The sequence below is a fragment of the Theileria orientalis genome, chromosome 2 (genome assembly GCF_000740895.1).
Source record: "Theileria orientalis strain Shintoku DNA, chromosome 2, complete genome".
In the NCBI taxonomy this organism is placed as follows: Eukaryota; Apicomplexa; class Aconoidasida; order Piroplasmida; family Theileriidae; genus Theileria; species Theileria orientalis.
This window is the reverse complement of record NC_025261.1, coordinates 1-27,330: the sequence shown is the minus strand read 5'-3', so window position 1 is coordinate 27,330 and position 27,330 is coordinate 1. Positions and strand designations below refer to the sequence as shown.

Sequence of the window (27,330 nt, the reverse complement as noted above, 5' to 3'; positions counted from 1 at the left end):
CTATAAATGAATGACACATAGGAGTTGAAATATTAAACTATGGACCTTTTTTGTAGTATTTAAACAAATGTTGTTTAATGTAAACACAAAAGGGTATTGATGTGCTTATGGATTGGAATACGGCAGTAATTTTTGGTATATTGAGCTTTCAAATTGAATGTTTTTGACGTAACGGCCTTGACGTGAATTAACTTAAAAATTGAAGGAGATGTCAAGATATAATGGTTAAAGGGGAGCATTTATTCGATACACATGTGACGGATGATGTAATGCTTAAAAGCTAAAGAGCGATGCAATAGGTAGCGAGTACGAGAGTGACTACCATATTGAACATAGGATCAATTGAGTGAACAGAGCCGCCGAACAAAGACTGAAAATACAAATAGGCTATAGGTAGTGTCTAATGTTCATTTTAAAGTCGCTAATAGTGTCCCTGCCCGCCTTCCTAAACATATTCTTGATTATGTACCAGAATGTGTTAAACTTAGACATCCGGTGATTGGGCCGGTACTTGGGGAGATGGTAGCCAAGGCTGACCCTGGTGACGTTGTAGCCCACAGATAACTTGGAAAAGAGGAACATGTAAATCAGCGACATTATGACGTTGAAAGTGATGACGCCGTCGTCCCCATGTTTACCCGATACGTGATAAACAACTTTAGCCACACCGGTGAAACTAAGCTGGTACATATAGCTGTGATAGACAATGAGAGACAAAGTCATTACCATTACAACAGCCTGCGAATTACGAATTCGCATGGCGGAAGGGATCCTGGTGTGAATGGCCAGGAAAGTGAAAATGGTTATAATAAGAGTGGGCACTAGGAGAAGCCAAAAGGCGTCGTAGTTGGGGCTCCATTCCTCAAAATGACCCTCCCTTTCCAAGAGAAACAGCGTTAGTGATCCAATGGGATAGATAGCGCTAGCCATCATGTTAATCATATGACTCTTGGACCGCTCTAGAACAGCGTATGGGAGTGTGCCAGGGTACAAGAAGTCCTTGAACATGGACCCGAGAGCGAACATCAGCAGGGGAGAAAAGGCGCCAGTGAAAGTTTTGAAAAAATCAGCTTTAACTTGATTACTGTGTGTGTTAGTGGGTGTGTTGACGTGAGAAGTGCTATCAAGATTTTTAGTGTAGTAAATCCATAAGACGAGACCCAGGAAAGTTAAAATGACGCAAAGCCAGCCCTGAGCCCTGATCATGACGAGAGGTCTATGGTACCAAAGCCTATCGATAATCATCTGGAACAAGGGGATGGTAAGCCGACAAATGTTTGAGCCAAACGTAATAACAACGGAGTGTTCAGGAACAATAGACATGATTGACATAAAACAGCCACCAAAAAACGATTCAACAGCCAAAACTAGATAAACATAGTACCCCAAGTTGGAAGATGAGTATAAGACGATTAAAAAGGCGATTCTTGTGAGCAGAAATATTGAAAAGTTGACAATGCTGATGTAAATGCGAATGCTCCTGGGTTCGCCAAGAGTGTTGATGGAGAGGTAGAGAAGGTACTCGGCCAAACAGCCCACTCCAGTCAAGAGGCACCGGATGCTGTATAGCTTGTCAAAATAAATGCTAATGTTGTGAGCAGGAATGTTGAAAGAGACTGCGAAGTGAGCGGATGTGGCGTCAATCTGGCAAATGCTCAAGTAGGCGGAATACGCGAAAAACGCCACAATAACCTGAGAAAAAACGGCATTATGGTCTTCGTTATCACCTGTCATCTCAGTTGATGCGACCCAGCATAAAATTAAAGATTTCAGTCAGTGGAACGGTGAGTAAAAACAGATTGATTTGGAAAGTACTGACTCATCCTTAATGCTATTGTGAGTAGCCTATACGACTCAAAGGACAGTAGTGAATGATAGTCCAGAGTTTCACTTAGTCATTTGTCACATGATTCACCAAATCCAGCCATTCAGAAATTATAAAACAGCTTCGCAATTCCTTACATACCCCATCTATCTTATAGGGAATTTTCAACAATCTATCCTCGACTTAGAAAACCAGCAGCAGTGTAGATTGGACTATCCGCGTTGATTCTGACTAACCCTTGACCTCGATGTCTTTAGTCACACGTAATACACACCCGTTCCATCCCCGAATTCCACTTAGATTATGCCATTACCCTTCTAATGCAGTTAGCGAACCCAGACCAGTGTGATAGTTATATAGTATATCGTGAAGCATTAGTGAGTGTTAGTATTTTATATTATAAGCCTATATCTCTGAAATACATGTTAAAATTAATATACAAAAGAACGATGTATGTAAAAGTAAAAAATACACATGATAAATTTACAATAATTTTAAAACATTCAGCATACACATCAAAATACTACAACAACGGAACTTTGTAAAATTAGGTATTTACACAAAAAATGATAAATAAAATATTTGAAATAACAAACAAGACACATTTGAAATTAGTGCAGAAATTGTATTATATATAACTTTAAATTATAGAAATTTAAGAAAAGAACTCAAACTTGACCGATAAAATCAACACATTTTTATGAAAATTGATAAAAACAACAATGAGTAGTATTAATAAAGATGTGCCGAAAAAATAAAATCAATTTTCCTCTAAAACTTTTAGTGACAAAAATTAAATATAAATACAAAATGAAAATCTGACAGTTATAATTGAATATACCTATTTCTGTGATTAAGATTCTATAATAAATGGGGGCTTGGGAAACAATAAAAAAGGCCTGGATTCCATTGTAATTTGGTAAATTGGGATAACATGGTACGAAATATCCTGATCCCCGGGTTATTAAGGTAACCCCGGATGGCCGTTTTAGAGTAGTTATATCCCAAGGTGAAGAGAAATCAGAAAGAAGAATGTAGTAAAAGTAATACCCAAAGATGATTGAAATAATGAAGTTGATTATCTGAAAATAGTTTTAACATGAATAATTACAAAAACGACAGGAGGGAAGGGCCCATAGAAGAACCGGAGTACCTCTTCTGGGAAACCGAGCTGTACCATAAGTCGTTTTTCAAAGCAAAAAAGAATAAAAAGTTCATCTACTATGACGGAGCAGGAGCGTGGAAGTATCTGTTCTACCACTGGCTCAACAAGTGGGTCAAGTTTATATGCGCAGTGTACGCGGAGCCGTATATGTACCACCCGCTGCCAGTGTCAGACCAAATACTCTACTGGCAACCAATATTCTCGAAGCACGTGAGCGACGGACTTATCAAAAGAGAGGAGGCGCAAATGTCAAAGCGAAAGTCGAGAAGAGCAAGAAGAACAAACAGATCAATACTGCTGAGAGCACTCTTCAGAACAATCTGGAAGAGAGGACTGTTCCTAGTAATAGGACTCATCATAGTTAACCTGTTGAGTATGAGTATCGCAATCCTGGTCAAAAAACTGCTGCAAATGATAAACAACGATAGAAACGGATTTATACTGACATTCCTGCTCCTGGTGGCAATCGTAGTATGTCAGATCATAGACGGGCTCCTGGTGGAAAACATCAACTTCTACCTGCTGAGACTAAACTGCATAGTGCACTACCTCTTCTCAATTAACATATTCGAGCACGGAATGTGCCACAGAAGAAAGTTCGCAAACGACATCAACGGCACGAACGCACTTAAGGTGTGTAACCAGGTGCTGCACAGCTGTGACCCGGAGTCGGAGTGCATGAAGAACCCGCTCTTCTGCCAGGCGCTGCGCTACCAGAACAAGGACGTCAACTCGCAAATGTACTCGTTCGCAATCATCGACTCGTACTACATCGCACAGTCGCTGGAGTCGTTCAAGTACATCATAGAGTTCGTGACCAATTTCGGCTACGGAATATTCCTGCTCTCATTCCAAGTTAAAATGGAGCTGTGGGTGCTGTACTCAGTGGGAGTATTCTTCCTCTTCTCAATGATACTAATCGAAATCCTTAACGCATACCTGTTCAACTTCATACTGTACCTGCGCGACTACAAGATCACGAAGTGCAACAACATCACACTCTCACTCTCGCTGGTAAAAAAGATGTTCTACGACGACATCGCACTCAACATCATCACGCAGAGCAGGAACAATGAGCTCTCGCTCTTCTTCATAAGGATGCTGCTGACGCTCTTCAACATGACGCTCTACAACATGTGCGTCAACATAACCTTCTACATGATACAGAGGTACTTCGTCAAGTCGCTGAACGAGACCTCGGACATCATTAAAATCGACACGGCAGGATTCATGGCGACCTTTTACATATTCCTGAGGATCATCGACTCGATGTTCCTGATACCAATGTCGATCAGAATGTTTGGAATGGGATACGCCTCCTTTAAAAGAATCAACAGGTACATCAAGGACTGCTCGCCCAATTTCTACATCGCAGACAACAGGTTCACGGGCACGAATAACCTGGACTCAGTGGTGAGTGACACAACGAGTGAGCTCCCGAAAGACGCAGTCGTGTACTACAAGGAGGCAACCTTCTCGTGGGTAAACTCGTGCAAGGACCTGGCAAGCATGACATACGAACAGTATCTTAAAAAGGTCAACTTCGAGTTGAAAAGAGGCGAAATCGCAATAATAACGGGAGTGCAAGGGTCAGGAAAGTCTAACTTCATCAAGTCGATCCTGGGTGAGATGACGCTGGTCGGGGGATCGATGGCAGTTGTGCCTCTACACACATCAATGCCAATATTCTACGCATCCCAAGATATTTGGCTACAGCACGGCACCATAAGGTCAAACATCACGTTCGGCTATCGCTTCGACGAGCAGTTGTACAACACCGTTTTGAGTGCAGTGGAGCTGGACTACGACATATCGACCTGGGAAAAGGGAGACAGACGCGTGTTGTCGGACAACGCGCACTCCCTGAGTGGAGGTCAACGTGTAAGAATGGAGTTGGCGCGAGCAGTGTACGCGTATCTGGTATTCCACAAAGTGAACACTGAGTATAACAACAGTCAATGTTCGTTCCTGATGTGCCTGGACGCATCGTTCAACAGCCTGGACCCCTACGTCTCGAAAAACATATTCAATAACCTCTTTAACGTTAAAACAGGGCTCCTGATGAAGGGGGACCTGTCAGTAGTCCTGACGTCCTCGTACCAGACACTGGTCACGACCTCGAAGCTGTCAGACCTGAAGCAGGTGCCAAGCATCCCGATCTATAACATCAAGAACAGGACGCTGAAGTTCTACGCAGACATACACGACTTCGTCAAAAAAAACAGAGTTAACATCAACGGAGATAGCACTGAGGTGTCGCCGGTGAGCAACGGCGAGTACCTAATGAACTACTTGACGAACGATATGATTAACCGCTGTAACTCGGACTCGATAACGAGGTCGGGAAGAGTAGAGCAGACAATATCGAAGTACAGCAGGTCATTTAAAACGTACGTCAAAAACGAGCTTTCAGGAATTAAGTTCAACCCGTACGTGGTGTACATGAAGCCGGCACTTCCGACGTTCCTAATATACATCCTGCTGAACATCGCACTCAACATCATGAACAACCTGAAGTACGTATTCGCAACAAACGTGTCATACCACATAACGAAGAACATACAGAAGTACAAAAACGGAATCTCAGTGGATATGTTTGAAATCAGAACGTATTCAAAGTACTCATTGTACATTGTCCTGACAGTGATCATCATCACGATCATGTTCAGCCTCCTGTCATCGGTGCTGTTCTCAGTATCGTGCATCATATCGTCACGTAAAATACACGAGTACGTGGTCGATTCAATATTTAAAAACAGCTCCTCAGTAATTAAAATCAAGAGGGACATCAGCCAAATAATAACCTCTATCTCATGTGACATGTACGTCGTGGACGAGGAGGTGGGATACTACCTCTCGCTGTGCTACACGTACCTGATACAGACGCTGATACACATCGTGACGCTCTTTTACCTGATACCCATCTCTATACCATTCGTTATCAGCGCAATGCTATTCGTCTACTTCTGCGTCCTGAAAAGGTACATCCATTCCTCCAAAAACATACACTTCGCGTATCTGGAGACGTGCTTCCACCTCAACTCGGTGCTCGAGAATGCGATCACAGGGTCCTCGATATACAGGAGCTACGGAAGGAACTCGGACCTTTTGACGAGTTTCATGGAACACAGGGAATACAAGGCAAGGTGCAAGTTCGTGCTCTACTCGCTGGTGTCCTGGTCGTCGATACTGTTCAACTGGATCTTCTCGTACTCGACGCTTTTGATACTCATCCTGTTGATCACGCTCGACAAGTTCACGAAGATTAAGCTCAAGGTCGGCTACTTCTTGCTGGCGCTCTCGCTCTCGCTGAGCGTCGTGAAGTCATTCGAGAAATTCTCCTCGATTTTCTCAAAGTTCGAGATAGCCATATGCTCAGTCGAGAGGTTCCAGTACTTCATACCGCCGGGCATGGGCGTGGAGTTCGACAAGTTCCTCAACACCCACGAGGAGTACGTGGTCAATCCGACGAACAAAGACGTCAAAAAGGTCTACGAAGGAGAGTTGATAAAAAGAAGGGCAGCAGAGTTTGAATCTGATAACAAGAAGTTTTACGGCTTGAGGAAGCTCTTCTACCACCCGAAGTTGACGATCCTAGACGTGGACGACTATCTGACGCATAAACATGCCGGCGTTGAGCTGGAAGACGTGAGCGTGTACACGTCATCCATTCACAACCCAGAAGGAATGATATTGAAAAATATTACGGTCTCAGCCCACAAATCTGAAATCATTGGTATGGTAGGTAGAACAGGCGCCGGTAAAACGACGCTGTTGTCAGTATTACAGAACATAGCCGAGAACAGAACGGGTCAAGTGTTGTTGGACGGGAAGGACCTGAATGACATCCCCAAGGTTGTCCTTCGACAGATTATAGGTGTCATCCCCCAACTGCCCTTCGTCTTCAAGGGATGGACCATTCGTAGATTCCTAGATCCAAGAAAGCTCTTCAGCGACGATGAGATTAAATACGCCCTCAGCAGCTGCGGCCTCCTCAAGTTTGTAAACGAGCTTCCAGGAGGGAAGAAGTTGGATACAGTTTTGGTCCCAGAGGAGCCGGTGCTGTACTATCTTAAGTCGAAAACGGTCCAATTCATACCGACGCGATACGATTACGACACGTCAATCTACAATGAATTGGCAAAGCCGGCGTTCGACAGCGATATGCTGCTATCATACAATCAGCTCAGAACACTGTCGTTGGCTAGACTAGTGCTATACAGAGACCTCTTCAGAATCATTCTGGTCGATGAGCCTCCAGAAAACTCGGACGAACAACAGTACCTGGACAACGACACTGAGACGAATGGCGCCGGCGTGCCCATATACCAGCTGCTCAAGATGTATTTCCAGCACTGCACGACCTTCGTCACAGCGCACAACGCCAACGTCCTCAAGACCTGCACCTCGGTCTGGGTAATACACGACGGTTGCCTGGTGAGGACAATTAAAACGAGTGATATCGCAGCAGATGAGTCTATCGCAAGCATAATCGGGGAAAGCATAACGCTCAACTGAGGAAGTCAGTGACAACTGTAAAATAGATCATTGTAACATATGCCCAGATGTATATAATGGTTTAATGTAGTATAAAACCTCGTATGTTACGTCATTTGACATCGCCCGCGTTCGGCAGCTCCAACTCTACACATCGAACCCATTTTTATGCCAACAGTACACACGTATCACCCTCATGTTGCTCGTATTTAATTTACATTGACTCTTCCATATATTACCCTTAAGGATATATAATATAGTGTACGGCAGCCACACAGTTAATATCTATGAATTCAACTGGAAAATAATATAACTTATTAAATTAAATTAAATAACGGTCTATTTGTTATTTGTTTTAAAAATAATATATGTTTAACATTTGAAAGTACAAACGACTAAGGCTCATTGACTAACTGGTAAAAATATATATATTACATTATGTTACAAGGGTTTTAAACGTGGACTACATTCAATTTGTGTTCTTTAGCTTCATAATTCAATAAATTGAACAGTATTCCAAATATTATACAAAGATTGTAGTCTATCAGGTGAATTAGTAGTAGCCTCCTACTTGTACACATGGTACAATCATTGGCCGGATACAATAGTCTCTGTATACTCCCATTGACCTTGATCATTTTTTGCGAATGAGATATCTAAACTCTCAAATTGAAGTACCATGGTCTCTGCACTTTTAGTAAAAACTAATGACTTAGGATGCATACCACTGTGTTTATTGGCATCATGCTGCCATAATAAAACTTGACCATACGTTAATGCGATAGTATCAACATTGTCTGCGATATTGAATGTAGTAATATCACCACTGTCAGTAGTTGTATAGTGAGTACTAGGGAGTTCGACAGTCTTGGTGTTATCGTTAGGATCAACTATGTGGAACTTGACGGCTAGTGGTCCAGATTCTGTGAATAACCACTGACCTTGATCATTCTTTACGAATGTTAGATCTATACTTTCAAACCTAAGTAATAAAATATCGGTTTCTGTATTATGGTATAATGACTTGGGGTATCTACCTCCATATTGTGAAGAGTCATAGGCCCACAATAAAACATCGTCAAATATTAACTGAACACAATTAACACCGTCTGCGATATGATATGACACCACGCTTCCACTTGTTGACGAACTAAAATCATTAGCACCTAGTTCTGAAGGATTGGATGGATCTGATGGATTAGACTTTAATAACCTGACTCTTGGCTGTGTAGTGGATGATCCAGTTTGAGCTGGTGGTGTAGCGGGAGTACCTTCTCCACTAGATTCAGGTGTTGGTGTAGTAGAAACACCTTCAACAGGTTCTGTAGAGCCACCTGATTCAGGTTGTGTAGTAGCTGCTTCACTGTCTGATGTATGCTCTGTGTACTCCCATTGACCTTGATCATTTTTTGCGAATGAGATATCTAAACTCTCAAATTGAAGTACCATGGTCTCTGCACTTTTAGTAAAAACTAATGACTTAGGATGCATACCACTGTGTTTATTGGCATCATGCTGCCATAATAAAACTTGACCATACGTTAATGCGATAGTATCAACATTGTCTGCGATATTGAATGTAGTAATATCACCACTGTCAGTAGTTGTATAGTGAGTACTAGGGAGTTCGACAGTCTTGGTGTTATCGTTAGGATCAACTATGTGGAACTTGACGGCTAGTGGTCCAGATTCTGTGAATAACCACTGACCTTGATCATTCTTTACGAATGTTAGATCTATACTTTCAAACCTAAGTAATAAAATATCGGTTTCTGTATTATGGTATAATGACTTGGGGTATCTACCTCCATATTGTGAAGAGTCATAGGCCCACAATAAAACATCGTCAAATATTAACTGAACACAATTAACACCGTCTGCGATATGATATGACACCACGCTTCCACTTGTTGACGAACTAAAATCATTAGCACCTAGTTCTGAAGGATTGGATGGATCTGATGGATTAGACTTTAATAATTTTACCCTTGGTTGGGTAGTAGCTGATCCATCGGCAGATGTATCAATCTCAGTGTACACCCACTGATCTTGATCATTCTTTGCAAATGAAATATCTAAACCCACAAATTGAAGCACGATAGTCTCTGTACTTTTAATACAATATAATGATTTGGGATAGATGTCACCATGGAGTTCAGGGTCATGCTGCCATAATAAAACTTGACCATACGTTAATGCGATAGTATCAACATTGTCTGCGATATTGAATGTAGTAATATCACCACTGTCAGTAGTTGTATAGTGAGTACTAGGGAGTTCGACAGTCTTGGTGTTATCGTTAGGATCGATTACATAGAATCTAACGGTTAAAGGACCTGATTCTGTGAATAACCACTGACCTTGATCATTCTTTTCAAAAGTCATATCTAAACCTTCAAACATAAGTAATAAAATATCGGTTTCTGTATTATGGTATAATAACTTGGGGTATCTGCCTCCATATTGTGAAGAGTCGTAGAGCCACAATAAAACATTGTTATATATTAACTGAACACAATTAACACCGTCTGCGATCTTGAATGAGACTATACTTCCACTTGTAGAAGAACTAAAATCATTAGCATCTAATTCTGAAGGATTAGATGGATCTGATGGATTAGACTTGAACAGTTTAACTTGTGCAAATGAAGAACCTTGATATGGTACCGTAGTGGCTGCTGTTGTATCTTCTGTCCAATTACCGTTATCTTCCTTAACAAATACCTTTGTTTTAGCATTGATATCTTCCCCTGTGTAAATAGTTACTTTATCATCCTTTGTTACTACCTTTTTAGAGTATTCGTTCTCGTTGCTAGTGGACCATATATTATTATCGCCATCTTTAACAACATTAAAGGCAAATGCTGTTTTAGAAATAAATGTTCTGACGCCGTTGTCAAACCTGTTAGTATAAAAGTAACTATGATATCTATCATTTATATTCATTGACCTAGGGTTAACTTTGGTAATATCTATCTCTTTCCAACCTTGATCTTCACTCTCTTTTATAAATAACTTCTTTTTTCCATTATTCATATGTATTGATAAATCAAGGATACCATAGGAACGTTTTGCTGAAACAACTTTATTAGAATATTCAGACTCTTGGTTAGTGGTCCAAATTTCGACATTGTTGTTATTAATATACTCGTTAACAAGATTGAAAGCAAATCCCGTCTTAGAAGTAAATGTTCTAATATCGTTATGAAACATATTTGTATAGAAATACGTATCACTTGAATGTTGGATATTTACTGACATAGGATTTACTTTGGTAGTGTCAATCTCGTTCCATGATTGGTTCATACCATCTTTCTTAAACAACTTAGTTTTATCATCAGGCATATATATAGTAACAGCTTTTGCACCATTTTTCATAATATCAACTTCTACTTTCTTGCCATATTCAGACTCGTTAGTAGTGGACCAAATTTCTATACTGTTGTTATTAATATACTCATTAACAACATTGAAAGCAAACCCTGTCTTAGGAGTAAATGTTCTACAAAACCCATGTAATTTATTTTTGTAACAGTGAGTTTCGTGTTCATAATCAATGTTGACTGACTTTGGAGTTACATTGTTTAAATCAACTTCAGTCCATTGATCGTTCTTATTATGTTTCATAAACAACTTAGTCTTGTTTCCATGAAAGTAAAGAGTAACTGCTTTAGAGTCGTTATTAATGTAATCTACTTCAATTTTATTGGCGTAGTCATTATCGTTTTTAGCTTTCCAAATATCAACTCTGTTATCTTCAATATATTCAATGACTCCCTCAAAAGCAAAACAAGTCTTAGCGGTAAAAGTCCTAAGATTATTATTTAAGTTATTTTTGTAATAAAGACTTTCTTGATCATAATCTATATCCACTGCGATAGGATTTACTTTAGTGATATCAATTTCTTTCCAATCATTGGTATTACGATCTTTCTTAAATACTTTTGTTTTATTATTATCAATATAAACAGAAACTGTTTTGTCTTCATTTTTCATAATATTGACATCAATTTTATTGGCGAATTCATTCTCTTTATCCGTTTTCCAAACTTCAATCATATTACCATCGACATATTCATTGGCACAGTTAAAAGCAAATCCCCTTTTAGCTGTAAATGTTCTAATATTGTTGTCGGACTTGTTACTATAGAAGTGACTTTCGTGTTCATAATCGATATTCACTGATTTAGGAGTTACTTTAGAAATGTCTATTTCTTTCCAGGGTTGGTTCATACCATCTTTTTTAAACAACTTAGTTTTATCATTAGGCATGTATATAGTAACAGCTTTTGCGTCATTTTTCATAACATCTACTTCAACTCTACATGAATAATCAGTAGTTTTATCAGTTTTCCAAATTTCGGTACTATCGTCCTTAACAAGTTTGAAAGCGGTGTCTCCCTTATTAGTATAAATGACAAAATTACCTTCCTTTGTAAACTCAAACTTATCAGTAGACTGAGTATCAGACTTTAGGTTTAAATCAACACCAGTTATTGAAGCAGAAGTCTTAGGAACTGATGAACTAGATTGTGTTTCGAAAGCTTTTTTTACTGACTGACTATCACCTAAATGCTCTTCTGACCACTTACCGTTATCATTCTTATTAAATACCTTTACAATTCCATCATCACCTATGTAGATGGTGACTTTGTTATCTTCATCTGTCACAACTTTCTTAGCATATTCGTTCTCGTTACTAGTGGACCAAATTTCAACCCTGTTGTTACCAATATACTCATTGACAACGTTAAAGGCAAATCCGTTTCGTGCTTCAAATGTTCTAACTTCATCGTCCAAAATGTTAGTATAAAAGTAACTATGATATGGATACTTAATATTCATTGATTTGGGATTAATTACGGTTAAATCTATTTCTTTCCACGGATCATTGTCTTTTTCTTTTATAAATAACTTATTTTTTCCATTAATCATATGTATTGTTAAGTCAAAAATACCATAGGAACGTTTTGCTGAAACAACTTTCTTAGCATATTCGTTCTCGTTACTAGTGGTCCATAGATCAGTATTGCCGTCTTTAACAAAATTAAATACAAATCCTTTTCGGGCTTCAAATGTTCTAACATAATTATGAAACAAATTAGTATAGAAGTAACTGTGATTTTGATGCTGGATATTCAATGTCATTCGATTTAATTCGGTTGTATCAATTTCAGTCCAGGGATTTTTCTTACCATCTTTCTTGAACAACTTAGTTTTATTTTCAGGCATATATATAGTAACGACTTTGGTGTTTTTATTCATAAGATCAACTTCAATTTTATTGGCGTAGTCATTCTCTTTATCCGTTTTCCAAACTTCAATCATATTACCATCGACATATTCATTGGCACAGTTAAAGGCAAATCCCGTCTTAGAAGTAAATGTTCTAAAGTTACCTGTTAGTTCATTTTTGTAGAAATAACATTCATGATCATGATCGATGTCAATTGACTTGGGATTTACTTTGGTAATATCAACTTGTTTCCAAGAATATGTGGCATATTCTTTTATAAATAATTGTTTTTTTCCATTAACCTTATAAATTGTTAAATCAGCGATACCGGAATTACGTTTAGCATATTCTACTTTCTTAGCGTATTCATTTTCGTCATTAGTGGTCCATATTTCGATCTTATGTTCATTGAGATATTCGAGTGCACAATTAAAGATAAATCCGCTCTTAGGTATAAATGTTCTGACGTTCTTAGATTCATTATTAGTGAAAAAGTAACTATCATGAGGATAATCGATGTTTATTGACTTAGTATTTACTTTGGTGATATCAATTTCGGTCCATGGATCGTTTTTAGAATGTTTCATAAACAACTTAGTCTTGTTTCCATGAAAGTAAAGAGTAACTGCTTTAGAGTCGTTATTAATGTAATCTACTTCAACTTTAACCGAGTAATCACTGTCTTGGCTTGATTTCCAAATTTCGGTACTATCGTCCTTAACAAGTTTGAAAGCCTTGTCACCCTTGGAAGTATAAGTGACATAATTACCTTCCTTTTTATACTCAAAGTTTTTACCGGACTTAGTGTCTGACTTTAGGTTTAAATCAACACCAGTTATTGAAGCAGAAGTCTTAGGAACTGATGAACTAGATTGTGTTTCGAAAGCTTTTTTTACTGACTGACTATCACCTAAATGCTCTTCTGACCACTTACCGTTATCATTCTTATTAAATACCTTTACAATTCCATCATCACCTATGTAGATGGTGACTTTGTTATCTTCATCTGTCACAACTTTCTTAGCATATTCGTTCTCGTTACTAGTGGTCCATAGATCAGTATTGCCGTCTTTAACAAAATTAAATACAAATCCTTTTCGGGCTTCAAATGTTCTAACATAATTATGAAACAAATTAGTATAGAAGTAACTGTGATTTTGATGCTGGATATTCAATGTCATTCGATTTAATTCGGTTGTATCAATTTCAGTCCAGGGATTTTTCTTACCATCTTTCTTGAACAACTTAGTCTTGTTTCCAGGAAAGTAAAGAGTAACTGCTTTAGAGTCTTTATTCATAAGATCAACTTCAATTTTATTGGCGTACTCACTATCGTTTTTAGCTTTCCAAATATCAACTCTGTTATCTTCAATATATTCAATGACTCCCTCAAAAGCAAAACAATTCTTAGCGGTAAAAGTCCTAATATTTTTATCTAATTCATGTTTGTAAGAGTATGTTTCATGATCGTAATCAATGTTTACGAACTTAGGATTTACTTTGGTTAAATTTATTTCTTCCCAAGGTTCATTGGATTTTTTTTTAATGTACAACTTCCGCATTCCATTGTTCAAATTAATTGTAACATCAAGTTTGTCATCGTAACGTTTATCATATATCACTTTATTGGCAAATTCAGAATCGTCTGTAGTGGTCCAGATATTAGTATCACCATCTTTAACTTTATTAAAAGCAAATCCGGTTTTAGCCTCAAAAGTTCTAGTGGAGTCTCGGAACTTGTTGGAATAAAAGTAGGTTTCTTTATCGTCCTTGATACTCACTGTCTTATGAATTACATTAGTGATATCAACTTCAGTCCATTGATCGTTCTTATTATGTTTCATATACAATTTAGTCTTGTTTCCAGGAAAGTAAAGAGTAACTGCTTTAGAGTCGTTATTCATGTAATCTACTTCAATTTTATTGGCGTAGTCATTATCGTTTTTAGCTTTCCATATATCAACTCTGTTACCATCAATATATTCAACGGCACCATTAAAAGCGAATCCCTTTTTAGAGGTAAATGTTCTAACGTTATTTTCTAATTTATTTTTACTAATGTAACTTTCATGTTCATAATCAATGTAGAATGACTCAAAATTGAATTTGCTAATGTCTATTTCTTTCCAGTGTTGGTCCAAACCATCTTTTTTAAACACCTTAGTCTTGTTTCCTGGTAGGTGAATAGTAACAGCTTTGGCTTCGTTATTCAAAAGATCTAATTCAACTTTAACCGAGTAATCACTGTCTTGGCTTGATTTCCAAATTTCGGTACTATCGTCCTTAACAAGTTTGAAGGCCTTGTCACCCTTGGAAGTATAAGTGACATAATTACCTTCCTTTTTATACTCAAAGTTTTTACCGGACTTAGTGTCTGACTTTAGGTTTAAATCAACACCGTCTTTTTTAGGTCGTTGTGGACTGTAAATTGGAGATGTGGTAGCTGGCTGACTGGCAACTGCATTTACTTTTACAAGAACATTGAAACGGACACATGTTAACAGGTATACCAATATACAAGTACCAATGGTATCTATCTTCATGGTATAGTATATTGGTTATATCTGGGCACCTTGGTCCTACAATACCAGTTTATTATTATGGTATACTTTTATTAGATTATGTACACTATCACGTGTATTGAGTGTACATCCGCGTTGAGTTTTTAACATATTATTTACAAAATATTTAAAGCAAAATATTTGACACTTAACAAAACTGCGATCCATTTTATTGACATTATACTGCGTTTGATGTGTAAATACCAGTGTGTATGAATATTAAGGGTTGATGTGTTATTGTTTACACATTATATAAATGATTAAAATTTGTGTAGTTTTTTTAAGGATCCCTCAGTTGTAGACGGTATTAACCATCATTGTTTTCATGAATATATTTTTAATTATCTAAACCGTGAATCCACTAACTCATTAACACACTTCTATGTTTGTCTTTCAATAGGCGTAATTTAATCTACATTCAAAACGGATCTGTATTGGTTTATACTACAAAGGCTTAACTGAACCTTAAGGCTTAGATTAACATTAGATCGTTACAACAATTTTAAAAAGTAAATGATTTATACATTCAATTGAGAATCTAAAGTGTCAATATTTTCATTATTATATTGTTAATTGTGTTTATAATATATGATCAACAAGAATGAAATGGTGGACAGCTATCAACAAAGCTGTTAAATATATATGTGTTGAACTATCAAATTTAAATGGACCACTTTATAAACAGAGTATCCTAACAATAATACATAATATCGTTTGTTATAACCCAGTTATAAGGCTAGTATTGACTTGTGATACCCCAGCCATATCATATTATATAGCTGTCTGCCTACCATTTTAAACTGAAATACTAATGAATATAAAAATCAATCCTATGAAAGTATAACATGATATCGACACAGAATAGAAAATCTCCAGAATTCATTTTTCAGTTACACAAGTTTAGTAAACAATCCATGAATCAGTGTTAACTGGCCATAATGTACATATGGCCACTTATAACAACGGAATATTGTTAGTCGTTTATCTACATGATGTTTATCAGGAGAATCTTGTAGAATCCACTCACAAATAGCCCATTCCTAGTTATGTCTCATATAGCAGCGATTTATCAAGTAATCCATCTGGTACCAAATAAGATCCTAATTTGATAGTTTGTTGTTTTAGTACAGGACAGAGCCAGATTTTGCCTTTGCTAGTGGGTTTGGTATGTGTATAGTAACAGATACGAGGTATCCACCAGTAAAATATTGCCTTGGTCCAGAGTGAAGTCTATTGGGACGTGGCCTGTTCACCTGCACACATCTAGGCCTGTTTTATTAGTGTTGCCATTGTATAACTGGGTAATAGGTCAATATACGATGGCGTATTTGGCTACAATGGCATCACACATTAACTGTCCATAGTTGTTATATTAAGGTACAATGAAGGAGCATGGGATGCACAGGTACTCCAGGGTGACCCAACTGACCCTAACTGGCTAATAGGCTGAGTGTGGCACAGTTATGGTAGGTATACCTGATCACCAGCTGGTCTTACTCACCGAAGACACGGTCGTTACAATAACCATAAAATAAATAACTGTGTATAAAACACACCTAATGTATGTCTAACAACAAGACATGGTTTTAGTGTTATTCGATTGGTTATAGGTGTAAGATTGAGTGACCTATGACAATGATACAAAAACCTGAAACACTAAGCAATGAGTGTATGGTTATATGTCATCAGATGATATCCCATTTAGCTATTATTAGAATATATTATTATATTTATCATTGGTGTGTAAAAAATGATCCCCGTCACAAATATAATACATAAGTGTGGTAATAATGGTTAATTTCTAATTACCACATTCCATAGGTGCCATGTTCTATTATGTTTGTGTATGGTATGTTACCGATTTATACTGTTAAATGTCTTTATCAAATATACTAATAAAATTTATTAATTATTAATATAACAAAATTAACTAAACAAAAGTTTTAAAAATGTGTATAAGTTTGTACATTATTAGGTATATGTATGGAATCTGTAGGTTGACCCTATACGAATGGATATATGTAATTCAGTTAAATCGTAATATAATTGCCAATATTTAGCTCAAATTCAAATATATATAATATTAAATTAATTAATATAATATAATTAAAAAAAGATAATATTGTGTGAGTAAAAAATATTATGTAATGTAATACCAACAATATGCCATAAATAATCTCATGTGTTCATTCTAAAATTATATGTACCTTTTTTCCAGTTACTTATAAAGGTATTCCTTATAAAATACCAAGTTAAATTTGATTTATATTTTGTTAAGCTACAAAAACTTTGCAATAAGTTTAATGTGTTATGTTGTTATACTTATTCTACAAAAACTCATCAATAAATCAAATGGATTCTACTAAACTTTTACAAGGCAACTGCGAACACACAGATTCTGCTATAACACTAACACATATAAACAATACTACATTGAAATTACACTGTTACTACATTGTTGAGTAATTATGTAATAACTTAAAAGGCACTCCTTTGATGCCTCGTTAACTTCTTGTACCATAGATTGTCCTTCGGCTGAAGATGCTTCAGAAACCGGGGTGGCCATAAATATTCTAAATACAATGCGATCATACTTGAAACACACAAAATGTGTATTGTAGTTTTAGGTGGCAACAGATATGATAACAACTAAATACTGACCAGTTAAATGATGGCTTTTTGTTATAATTTTCAAAATTAACATAGACATTGACTAATTAAAAATAATGTCAACCACAATATATTTTTATAATTTTTGGTTTTTATTGAGGTAATAAATCGGAAATAGAGGGTTTCAGGTAAATGCTTTTAAGAACCCTGAAACAGAGTTTAGAATAATTGAGTGGTTTTAGTTGGTGGTATAATCGTTGGGTATCCAGGAATCATAGTGCTTAACATCAATTTATATACAATAAACACCAAACACTAACAATTCCTATACACACACTTACAAACTCAAATATTAATATAAAACCCCTAATTACTGAGATGTGTATTATCGAATTTTTAATCCAGATATATATATATCAGATATTTAGGTAACAGGCAATTCTATTAACCATTTATTTGTGTTTTTAGGTATGTAGTTCCCCACGTTACTTCATACTTTTAAACTTGAGGTTCGAGTGCGTTATCACGAAGCGAATCTATAAACCCTTTTTTTACATTTGGAATATTAATCGCAAACGCCTCTAAAAGATCGTATTTTGGTTATTAATTTAATAACTGCACATGTAACAATACTTTTATTTTTACATTTAACAAAGTGATTTAAATCTCCTCTTTTTACCCTATGAATCTGAATAAATTGTGATACTGGATTCTTTAACCTTCATTATCTTTATTTACATAATTATGTGTTTAATAAGTATACTATACATGACTAAACTTATTTATTTGTGACGTTATTTAAACTAACTCTACCAAAATTCTGTGGGAGACTTTTACATCTTCTTGGAGAACGACTATGGAATTAAATGAAACTGCGATATAAGGAAATAAAGTTGTTTTATCTTTAACGTTTCTTAATCCTGTCATTGTGCTGTATTTGTTATTTCAAATAAAATGATTTTTACAGTTTTTGTGGTATGGTTGTCTTAAATTTAGATGGAATGAAAATGTGTATATTGTCCAGTATCACGTTTTTAATATGTTGGGTTTAATTGTTTACATACAACCTAATGTATAACATATAATCGAGTCTGGGCTCTAAAAATGATATCTTTGGGCTAATACTATATGAAGATATAAGATTACTCGGGGATTCATGGATGTGGCTACTGCCGCTATCTTGGTTGTTAAAAATGTGTAGCTGGTTTTTATATACTATTTTCACACTAGTAGATATCAAGTGATTATGGTCTAGATAGATGTAAAGTTTATTTTGAAGTTGGAAGGTTTTGGTTTATTAAGATTTTCTTTTAAATGGTTATTTTAAGGTATTCTTTGTATTTGTTTTTATCACACATCCACACACACAAACTTTTTTTATCTCTTTTTAAATCACACTTCATTATTAAAGATCTACTATTATGTTTGAATCTGTATTTATAAGCACGATGTGTTAGGATAAATCGACATTTTATCTTTGCAGTAATAGTTAACTATGTACAATTCGGTTTTAGTCTTGTCGTTCCCTGCAACGGATCCTTTAGTAATTATGTTAAACTGGCGAAATGTGTAATGATATGTTGTTGTGGTATATGTTGTTTTGATATACTCTTAAAAGTTTTTTGTGGTCTTAAGCCTATCTCGGGATTATGTGTATGAAATCGACATTAATAAAATAATGCCAATAAAAAACGTGATTAAAGATTTACGATAATAATTTGAATTAATATTGTCATTGTATAGTAGCCCAGTGATCGATCCTTTAGGGTTTAATTCTTATTTGACTCTAAGCTATTAAACATCAAATTTGTAACCTTAAGACCAGATTACTCTTTAATAGCTCATGAAGGTTTATCTAGGTCTAAAATTTTGATGTATAACAGTTGAAATATTTTCACCTTGTTTTAAGTTTAACTGTAAAATATAATGTTTTATAAGTTTACCTACTTGAATGATCATAATTTTTAATTTAGTTTTCTTGAGTTATATATATAGTATATAATTTATGTTTTTAGGTATATTTCTAGACGGATTTCGAGTTTATTTTGATTAAAAAAAAGACCAAAAAATTAATTATAACACATAAATGATTCGCATCTCTAGGGATAGGGCAAATCGATTAAGTACAAAAATTCATTAAATTTACTTGTAAATACCCTCTAGTTTTTAACTTAAATACAGTTAAGTTCGGAATGGTTTTAACTACAGATCCACAGTTTTTTTTTAATATTATAAAAATAATCCTTTAAAAGAATGGTGTACATATTTATTTACAATGAAAAACATTTACACATTCGTTTCATATTTATTGTTTAGGTTTTTTATTCAAAAGACTATCTGTTTAGAATTAAATATCGGTAAAATCACAGACTATTCCAGCGGATCTAGTCAGGTTACCGTAAAAAAAACGACAGAGTTACAAAATTTATATACACATAAGTTTTCCAATCCAGTTTTATTAAAAGACATATATAATGGAAAGGAAAGACTGTATTTCGACCAGCTGCTTGTGAGCGACCAACTTTTGTTATCTGCATCTGTCGTATGGTCGTTTGAAACACCTTCCATTATCCAATTAAATTTAGAACAATCTTCTGTTTTACTTATAAATGAAAAAGAATCATTGGATGTTCAGGCTATTTTTTCTAAAAAATTAGTTACAAACATAAAGCCCAGAATCCATTCAGATATTGATGCAATTGTTGATATAAATTTGTCTAATATTGCTGATTATGACAGTAATAATTCTAAAGTTTATGTTACAAATCTGAAATTTTCAGAAGATAGGTTTAAAAGGTACACATTAAGAAATTATAACTTGGAGTCAACAAGATTAGGTAAAATATTGTATAATAATACAGAATTGACAACTAAATTTGAAAATGATGTTAAAAGGTCTACTGAGTCAAATTTGGACATTCCATACAAAAACAATGTATATTCAATACAGGTTTATGCATATAACAATTTTCCTCTTTTAATAGAATTTTTGTACACATTTGACAAAAGACAATTTTATGGCTACACACCTGAGGAAAAATGGCATCACGTTTACTTTCCAGCTTTTCACGATCCTTCCTTTTTAGATTTCTTGTATGATAAACTCAATTATTACGCTTGCAAGAATGGGTTCAAATATACTATTGACATCAATCAGAAAACAGATACAAGTGATCGTTCCTATCAAATAGATAATTACTGTATAGGATCAGAAGGAGTAGAAACAGTTGTAAATAATTTAAAGTTAGCATCTTATATTAACGAAATAAATATAGAACGTGTGCATAGGTGCTTTGAACACACTCCATCCAATGATAATAAATTTTTTATCGACCATTTGATGTATAATTCAACTGTAATACAGTTGAAGGACACACCAAAGGTCACAAAAAGTGTCAGAGTCTACCAACATCTCAATCACGAGCCTTATTTAATAGTTTTTGTGGACGATTTGGACAAGCTGTATCATTACAAGTTCCAAAATGGAAAGTGGAAAAACGATGATAATATTATATTACTACTGGATAAAACGAGCCTATACGAAAAGAGCCTTGTTACATCAGTTCTTGCATCAGCAACTCCTTCAACATTATCTGAATCCAATTACGAACATCAGCCAAATGAAGTTAATGTGCTCCTTGAAAATTCCACACCTCTTCAATCATCTGGATTTAAATGCTATTCTCATTCAATTCAACCTAACGGATCTTCAGAAAGTTTACAATTAAGAGTATTAGTTCCCACCAGTGCCGAGGCAGGGAAATACACTGAGATCTCATTTTACAATGACGACAAAACCAAAAGGGATTTCATTTACTATCTAAAAGCTTCTGGCAACGATAACAATAATAAACTATATACCTATTACTCAGCTCCCGAAAATCATGCTGATGCTAGACCCATGTTACTATGCTACGGAGGTAAGGCCTATAGGCCACACAGCTTGGATAAATATTTTGAGGAATGGGTCCGTGTTAGTTCTATTTCTCACTGCGAGACTCCAGATTCGGGCAGTGAAGCCAATAAGTTGCTTGAAACGCTCGTTCAAGTCAGCGAGTTGCTAAACCCAGTAAATATAAAGCTTTCTGGCCAGACTGCGTATACAGTACACACATTCAATGGAACCCCCGTACAGAATGTGGTTAGCAAAACGGCCGGCACATCAGTTACTGGCTGCAAATTCTGCTATGATAAATATGTTCACACTGCTAAACCGGGGTACAGACTAGGAAATGTGTCCTACGATGCAAGTTGCATCAAATTTGGTACCAATGAACACGACGCTAAGTGCATATCTGCAACCAGAGCTGTAAATCCTTACACTACTGCCGAGGAGGTCGTGACCTACTACTTCAAAGATGATGCTGATTTCAGCGTGCCACTGTTGGTTGCTGTCAAAAACGACAATAGTTATCGGCCATATTACATATTGAAGTCAAATACGGGCCCAGCCAAGCTTTATCAAAAGGTCGATGAACAAATTGACCTTGCCAATTTTGAAGCACTCGGTGAAAAACTGAATCAGATACGTCATGATTTTGCCAAGACACTCCAGGTTATAATCGGCAACAGGCAGGGAGACGGCGGATCTAAAACTTATAGAGGTAAAATTTACGAAGTTAGTGGCAGGCAGGTACAGACCGGTCCTACCTTACCAATATCCCTGTCTGATGCAGTAGAATTGCCAAACGAGGGCGAATTTAAATGGTTTAAGTACTATGAACACCGATTTAAAGGAGAAACGGGAATAAATGCCATTGGAGGTTTACGGCTGTTTCTTCGCGACCTCGGACCTAACAACGTTATGGAAATAAAGTTGCACTCAGATGCAAATGGCCTAACGCCCATAAACAAACTCTCCTATAATAGCTGCAAGGGGAATGTTCACGTGTATTTCAGCGAAGATACGGACGAAAGGCCTTTGCTGGTCTGCTATGGAGGCAAAGCCTATAGGCCTTTAAACAAAGAGAGCTACACTACCAAGTGGGTACCTGTGGATACTATTACCAAGTGTCCCTGCGAAACAGGTCAAAATTCTACGTTATTGGCAGAACTTCGTAAAACATTGCTGATGCTGAACGTGATTGAAACCTACATAATTCAAAAAGCAACCACTGAACACTCGACCTGCAAATTGTTCAAATTTTACAGGAACCAGCTAATGTATGACAAGGTCGGAGATATTCAAGTTTGCAAAGATGCACAATGCAGTAACAAGGTGATACTGAGGGAAGGAGACTATAAGAATCACACTGTTCTATTTGAAGAGTTGTATTACAACAGGTATGATTGGCATTTTACCCACCCAATCATGTTGGTGTTGCATTATCAAGGACAGGATAAACAGGAGCACAAAAAATACTACCGGTTCTCAGAATTTGAAAGCGATAAAACCAACACCAGCGCCAAGACCACATTTGGGCTCCCGGCGTACCCGAGCGAAAAGGAGTTTTTGTTAAAGATGATTGCGGACAACGACGCAGTTCTCGGCAGCATAACCTACCAGATCGACCACAAGGACAACACCTACAACAGTTCGAAGGTAAATGTGGACAACACAACTAATAATTCAAATAACATTAAAAACGGTCGCTTCATTAGATATAAACACACACCGAAAAATGGAATCAAAAAATCATTTATATTACATAAACTCAACATTTTAACTCAGTGGAATGCAACCGACAAGAGAGCAGTATCAATTGATGATGTACAAGAACTTATGATAAAACAAATTGATGTCTATTTTAGCCCCGAATCTGACGAGGTTCTATTGGTCGGATTTTTCCATAATAATAAGGTTGACTATTTTTATCAAAAACTGTACGAAAAGAACGCTATACACTGGGAACCGTTAAATGAAAACGCCACAAATGAGTTTTTAAAAAGAAGGATCAATAAGGCCAATATACACGACGAGTTGATCAAAAATGACAATGAGGTGATGGTTCAATTGTTGAACAAGTTAAAAGAAACAGCAGAACAAACATATTACAAATTTGGTCTGGCCAGCAGCCCGAATGCCATTAACACGTACCAGAAGCCAACGAGTGGTGAGGAGTATCCTCCATGCAAGCTGATGCTCAAATATGAGTTTACACCAACTAATCAACAAATTGGAAAAAACCTTACTGTGTTCAAGTCTGACGACGAAAAGCTCACCCTAAAGCCTGACGGAGAGTACGCGAATATGGTTTACTCACGTTCAGAAGTCTATTATAACAAATATGATGAGACAAACACCCCCTTACTAATCGTTTTACACTTTACCGGTGGCACAAAGTACTATAAAATGTCCAACTTTACAACTGACAAGGCTCAGGGCAAAAATATATCCTCAATGGGCGATTACACTGACGACAAAACTGTGCTAACACCACTATTGGAAGAGAATGACGGTCTCGGTAGCCTGATTACCTACAGAATAGATCAAAAGATTGACAGCACTGCCCAAAATAATTACAATGGCGGCAAGATCAGCCTAGCTGAGGAATCGGTTCAGGAACTCAAACAGAAAGGGTTTAGTAAATACACTCACAGACCTACAGCCAACAATAATTCCAAAAAGGCCTGTGTAATATATAATGGTGATGTCCTGCTGAGTCAGGATGAGAGTGGAGCAATGGTTGTAATTACTGGGCTCCAAAATATTGTCTATACAAGTGTAACTGTATACTATAGTATCAATTTGGATATGCCGCTGTTAATAAGTTTTTTAAAGCAGGATAGCAAAATTGACTATTATTACATAAACAAACAAGGAGCTTTGACATTCTGGAATCATTTAGATAAACATAATTATCAAAATTTATTAAGTGAAAAAATTGAAAACGAAAATATAATACACAGTAAACTTACTGAATCCAATTCCGACAAGTTAATAAAATTATTAAAGAAAATTGAAGCTTCTCTTATAAATGCTGTAATAGTATTATTAAGTAAACAAACCACTTACAATAAGGAAGAAATGGAACGCCGCTTGAAAAGCGCAGTTCGTAAACCCAAAAATGTACAAGAGTTAAGCGAAAGTCAACCTGATTCTATAGTTGTCAAGCGCCAAGACAACTCTAAATTAAAGTCACTAAATTTCGAATGTTTCATACAGACAATTATCCCTAAAGGACCATTTAAATCTGATTTAAGAATAATGGTACCATCATATGACGAATTTACTAATATTGAATTCCAAAAGACTGAACCTGACGTTGATTATAGGAGTAAAATCATATTTGATTTGGATCAACGAGGACATCGTACTTATTATGATGCTGAAAAATATTATATGTTTGTTCAAAAAAAAGAATTTACAAATCTTTCATATTTACGCTATGCCCACACCTGCTCTTCATGTGGAAATTGGTCTAATGCTAATTTTGCTATTAGATTTGATGGGATTACGGTTAATTTCCTTAATAATCTGCCTGAAACAATACATAAACGAATCGATGTTTACTTCCACAAAAGCTATCCTGAAAAATTTTCTACGGTGGTATTTCATCAACCTAAAGGTTACAATCCGAGGTACTTTGGATATTCAGACTTTTTTAAATATTACAAAAACAATAAGGTAGTAGAATTGTCATCATTGGCTGAATTTAACCATAAGTATGAGGACAATATAAATGCAGAGTTCAAAAAAGTCCTAGACGTCGAATATCCGAACTTGCAAAAAATTTATCGCTTAAATACAGAAATTATATTATACGAAAAAGCTCAGACTGATTTATACGTATATTTTGAGGCTTCATATGTTGGTCCAATGATGTTTTGTTACCACAATAAAGCATATATACCTCGTTCTAGAGACAATTATTATGGTGAGTGGGTACAAGTCAAATCAATCAAATCATGTCAATGCCAAGGAGAAAATGAGCAAAAAATATTAAACACTATAGCACATGTTTATATGTCTTTGAATACAGACGACAAAAAAATTATACGAGACCGTTGGGATTACAACGCCAATGACGATGCCATTAAAACATTGCCAGACAACCTATCTATATTAACAATAACTAATGCTCAAGTTACAATTAGCACGATCCATAACGACAAAATTAAAAAACATAATATAATTCAAAAACTTGAACTTGATTTTTATTATTTCAACAGTTACTCTACTTATGTACAATACTCTGGAGATCTAACAAATAATTTAACTATAACTGCAAAGAGCAATTATGGAATTGACATAATTAAATTTTATTACATTAATATCATGACGTTACCAGAAGGATCTTATGTTCATCGAATCGAATACATTCGTGATACTCCAACAGACGAAGTAACCATACATTTACACACAAACACACTTTTTGTTTACAGCTACGTAAGAAAATATGACGATTGGTATAAACCTTTTCATTTTATTGGAATTACACGGATAAAGCCTTTTAATCATAGCAACGAGGTAGATAAGTATTTTGAAAAAATAAGGGCGCTCAATAGGAAAAACTTTTTTATAACTCGTATTTTTAAACTTTCTTAAAATTTGTAAAATTTAATGAGCGAACGTAATTTTATAACAATTATGTGTGAATAAATCGACTTAATTTGTAATGGAATATAATATGTGTTTAATGTTAGTGATATTCACTTATTTGGCCTATATAATCAGTAGAACTTAGTTTAGACTATATTTGAATGTTCAATATTTTAAAAATATTTATTATAAATTGTCATTTTTTGTCCTTACGCTACCATCTGATAACATACTATATGCCACCAATGCCCTGTTTAATTGTATGCCTTTCATATATCGTACCATATGGTCCTATATCATATCATTTGCTACCATATCATATCCGTATGACCTATATAAAATATACAACACATACACGTAGTATATATACTTTCATAATCCACCCTTGTAGATATGAACTTCCTATAAATACGGCCGTATACGTCATACTAGCGACTCCAACGTATATAACGTCATATATACATGGTTCATACGGCATACCCAGCCTCTAGTATATATATACATGCTACATTATAGGAACATATGCTCTTGTATATACCCTCGAGTAGGCACATACGGCATACATGGTATCAATATAGATATACAGTGTATAATATATGGTATTCCAGACCACCTTCATAGATATAACCTTACACTAGTATGGATATACAGGCTCTATTATAGGACACATAGGCAATAGTATACAAACTATAGTAAACAGCTATAGCACAACATCCACCCTAATATATATACACGTCAGATATACATGGCCTATGGGCCGCCGTATATGCCGTCGACGGTACTACTGCTCATTTTAGGGTTTTTAGGGTTTTAGGGTTTTAGGGTTTAGGGTTTAGGGTTTAGGGTTTTAGGGTTTAGGGTTTAGGGTTTAGGGTTTAGGGTTTAGGGTTTAGGGTTTAGGGTTTAGGGTTTAGGGTTTAGGGTTTAGGGTTTAGGGTTTAGGGTTTAGGGTTT

General features: G+C 35.9%; 7 protein-coding genes across 7 annotated transcripts; 2 read left to right on the top strand and 5 right to left on the bottom strand.

Annotated features, from left to right (window-relative positions):
* Positions 1 to 239: 239 nt before the first annotated feature.
* Positions 240 to 1,734, bottom strand: TOT_020000007 (conserved hypothetical protein; the record flags this gene model as incomplete). Its single annotated transcript, XM_009691740.1, has 2 exons — positions 240 to 318; positions 470 to 1,734. 2 exons carry the CDS (start codon positions 1,732 to 1,734, stop codon positions 240 to 242), a joined length of 1,344 nt encoding a protein of 447 aa, XP_009690035.1.
* A 1,190-nt stretch (positions 1,735 to 2,924) lies between these two features.
* TOT_020000006 (uncharacterized protein) lies at positions 2,925 to 7,508 on the top strand (the record flags this gene model as incomplete). Its single annotated transcript, XM_009691739.1, has 1 exon — positions 2,925 to 7,508. The coding sequence occupies one exon, from the start codon at positions 2,925 to 2,927 to the stop codon at positions 7,506 to 7,508; it is 4,584 nt and encodes a 1,527-aa protein (XP_009690034.1).
* A 431-nt stretch (positions 7,509 to 7,939) lies between these two features.
* TOT_020000005 (hypothetical protein) lies at positions 7,940 to 8,068 on the bottom strand (the record flags this gene model as incomplete). The annotated part of the gene is made up of 1 exon (XM_009691738.1): positions 7,940 to 8,068. The coding sequence occupies one exon, from the start codon at positions 8,066 to 8,068 to the stop codon at positions 7,940 to 7,942; it is 129 nt and encodes a 42-aa protein (XP_009690033.1).
* Positions 8,069 to 8,075: 7 nt separating this feature from the next.
* TOT_020000004 (uncharacterized protein) lies at positions 8,076 to 15,266 on the bottom strand (the record flags this gene model as incomplete). The annotated part of the gene is made up of 3 exons (XM_009691737.1): positions 8,076 to 11,242; positions 11,279 to 13,973; positions 14,001 to 15,266. 3 exons carry the CDS (start codon positions 15,264 to 15,266, stop codon positions 8,076 to 8,078), a joined length of 7,128 nt encoding a protein of 2,375 aa, XP_009690032.1.
* Positions 15,267 to 16,405: 1,139 nt separating this feature from the next.
* On the bottom strand, positions 16,406 to 17,850 carry TOT_020000003 (hypothetical protein; the record flags this gene model as incomplete). Its single annotated transcript, XM_009691736.1, has 2 exons — positions 16,406 to 16,553; positions 17,774 to 17,850. The coding sequence occupies 2 exons, from the start codon at positions 17,848 to 17,850 to the stop codon at positions 16,406 to 16,408; spliced, it is 225 nt and encodes a 74-aa protein (XP_009690031.1).
* A 609-nt stretch (positions 17,851 to 18,459) lies between these two features.
* On the bottom strand, positions 18,460 to 18,821 carry TOT_020000002 (hypothetical protein; the record flags this gene model as incomplete). Its single annotated transcript, XM_009691735.1, has 2 exons — positions 18,460 to 18,613; positions 18,703 to 18,821. 2 exons carry the CDS (start codon positions 18,819 to 18,821, stop codon positions 18,460 to 18,462), a joined length of 273 nt encoding a protein of 90 aa, XP_009690030.1.
* A 1,348-nt stretch (positions 18,822 to 20,169) lies between these two features.
* Positions 20,170 to 26,382, top strand: TOT_020000001 (conserved hypothetical protein; the record flags this gene model as incomplete). The annotated part of the gene is made up of 2 exons (XM_009691734.1): positions 20,170 to 21,447; positions 25,768 to 26,382. The coding sequence occupies 2 exons, from the start codon at positions 20,170 to 20,172 to the stop codon at positions 26,380 to 26,382; spliced, it is 1,893 nt and encodes a 630-aa protein (XP_009690029.1).
* Positions 26,383 to 27,330: the final 948 nt, after the last annotated feature.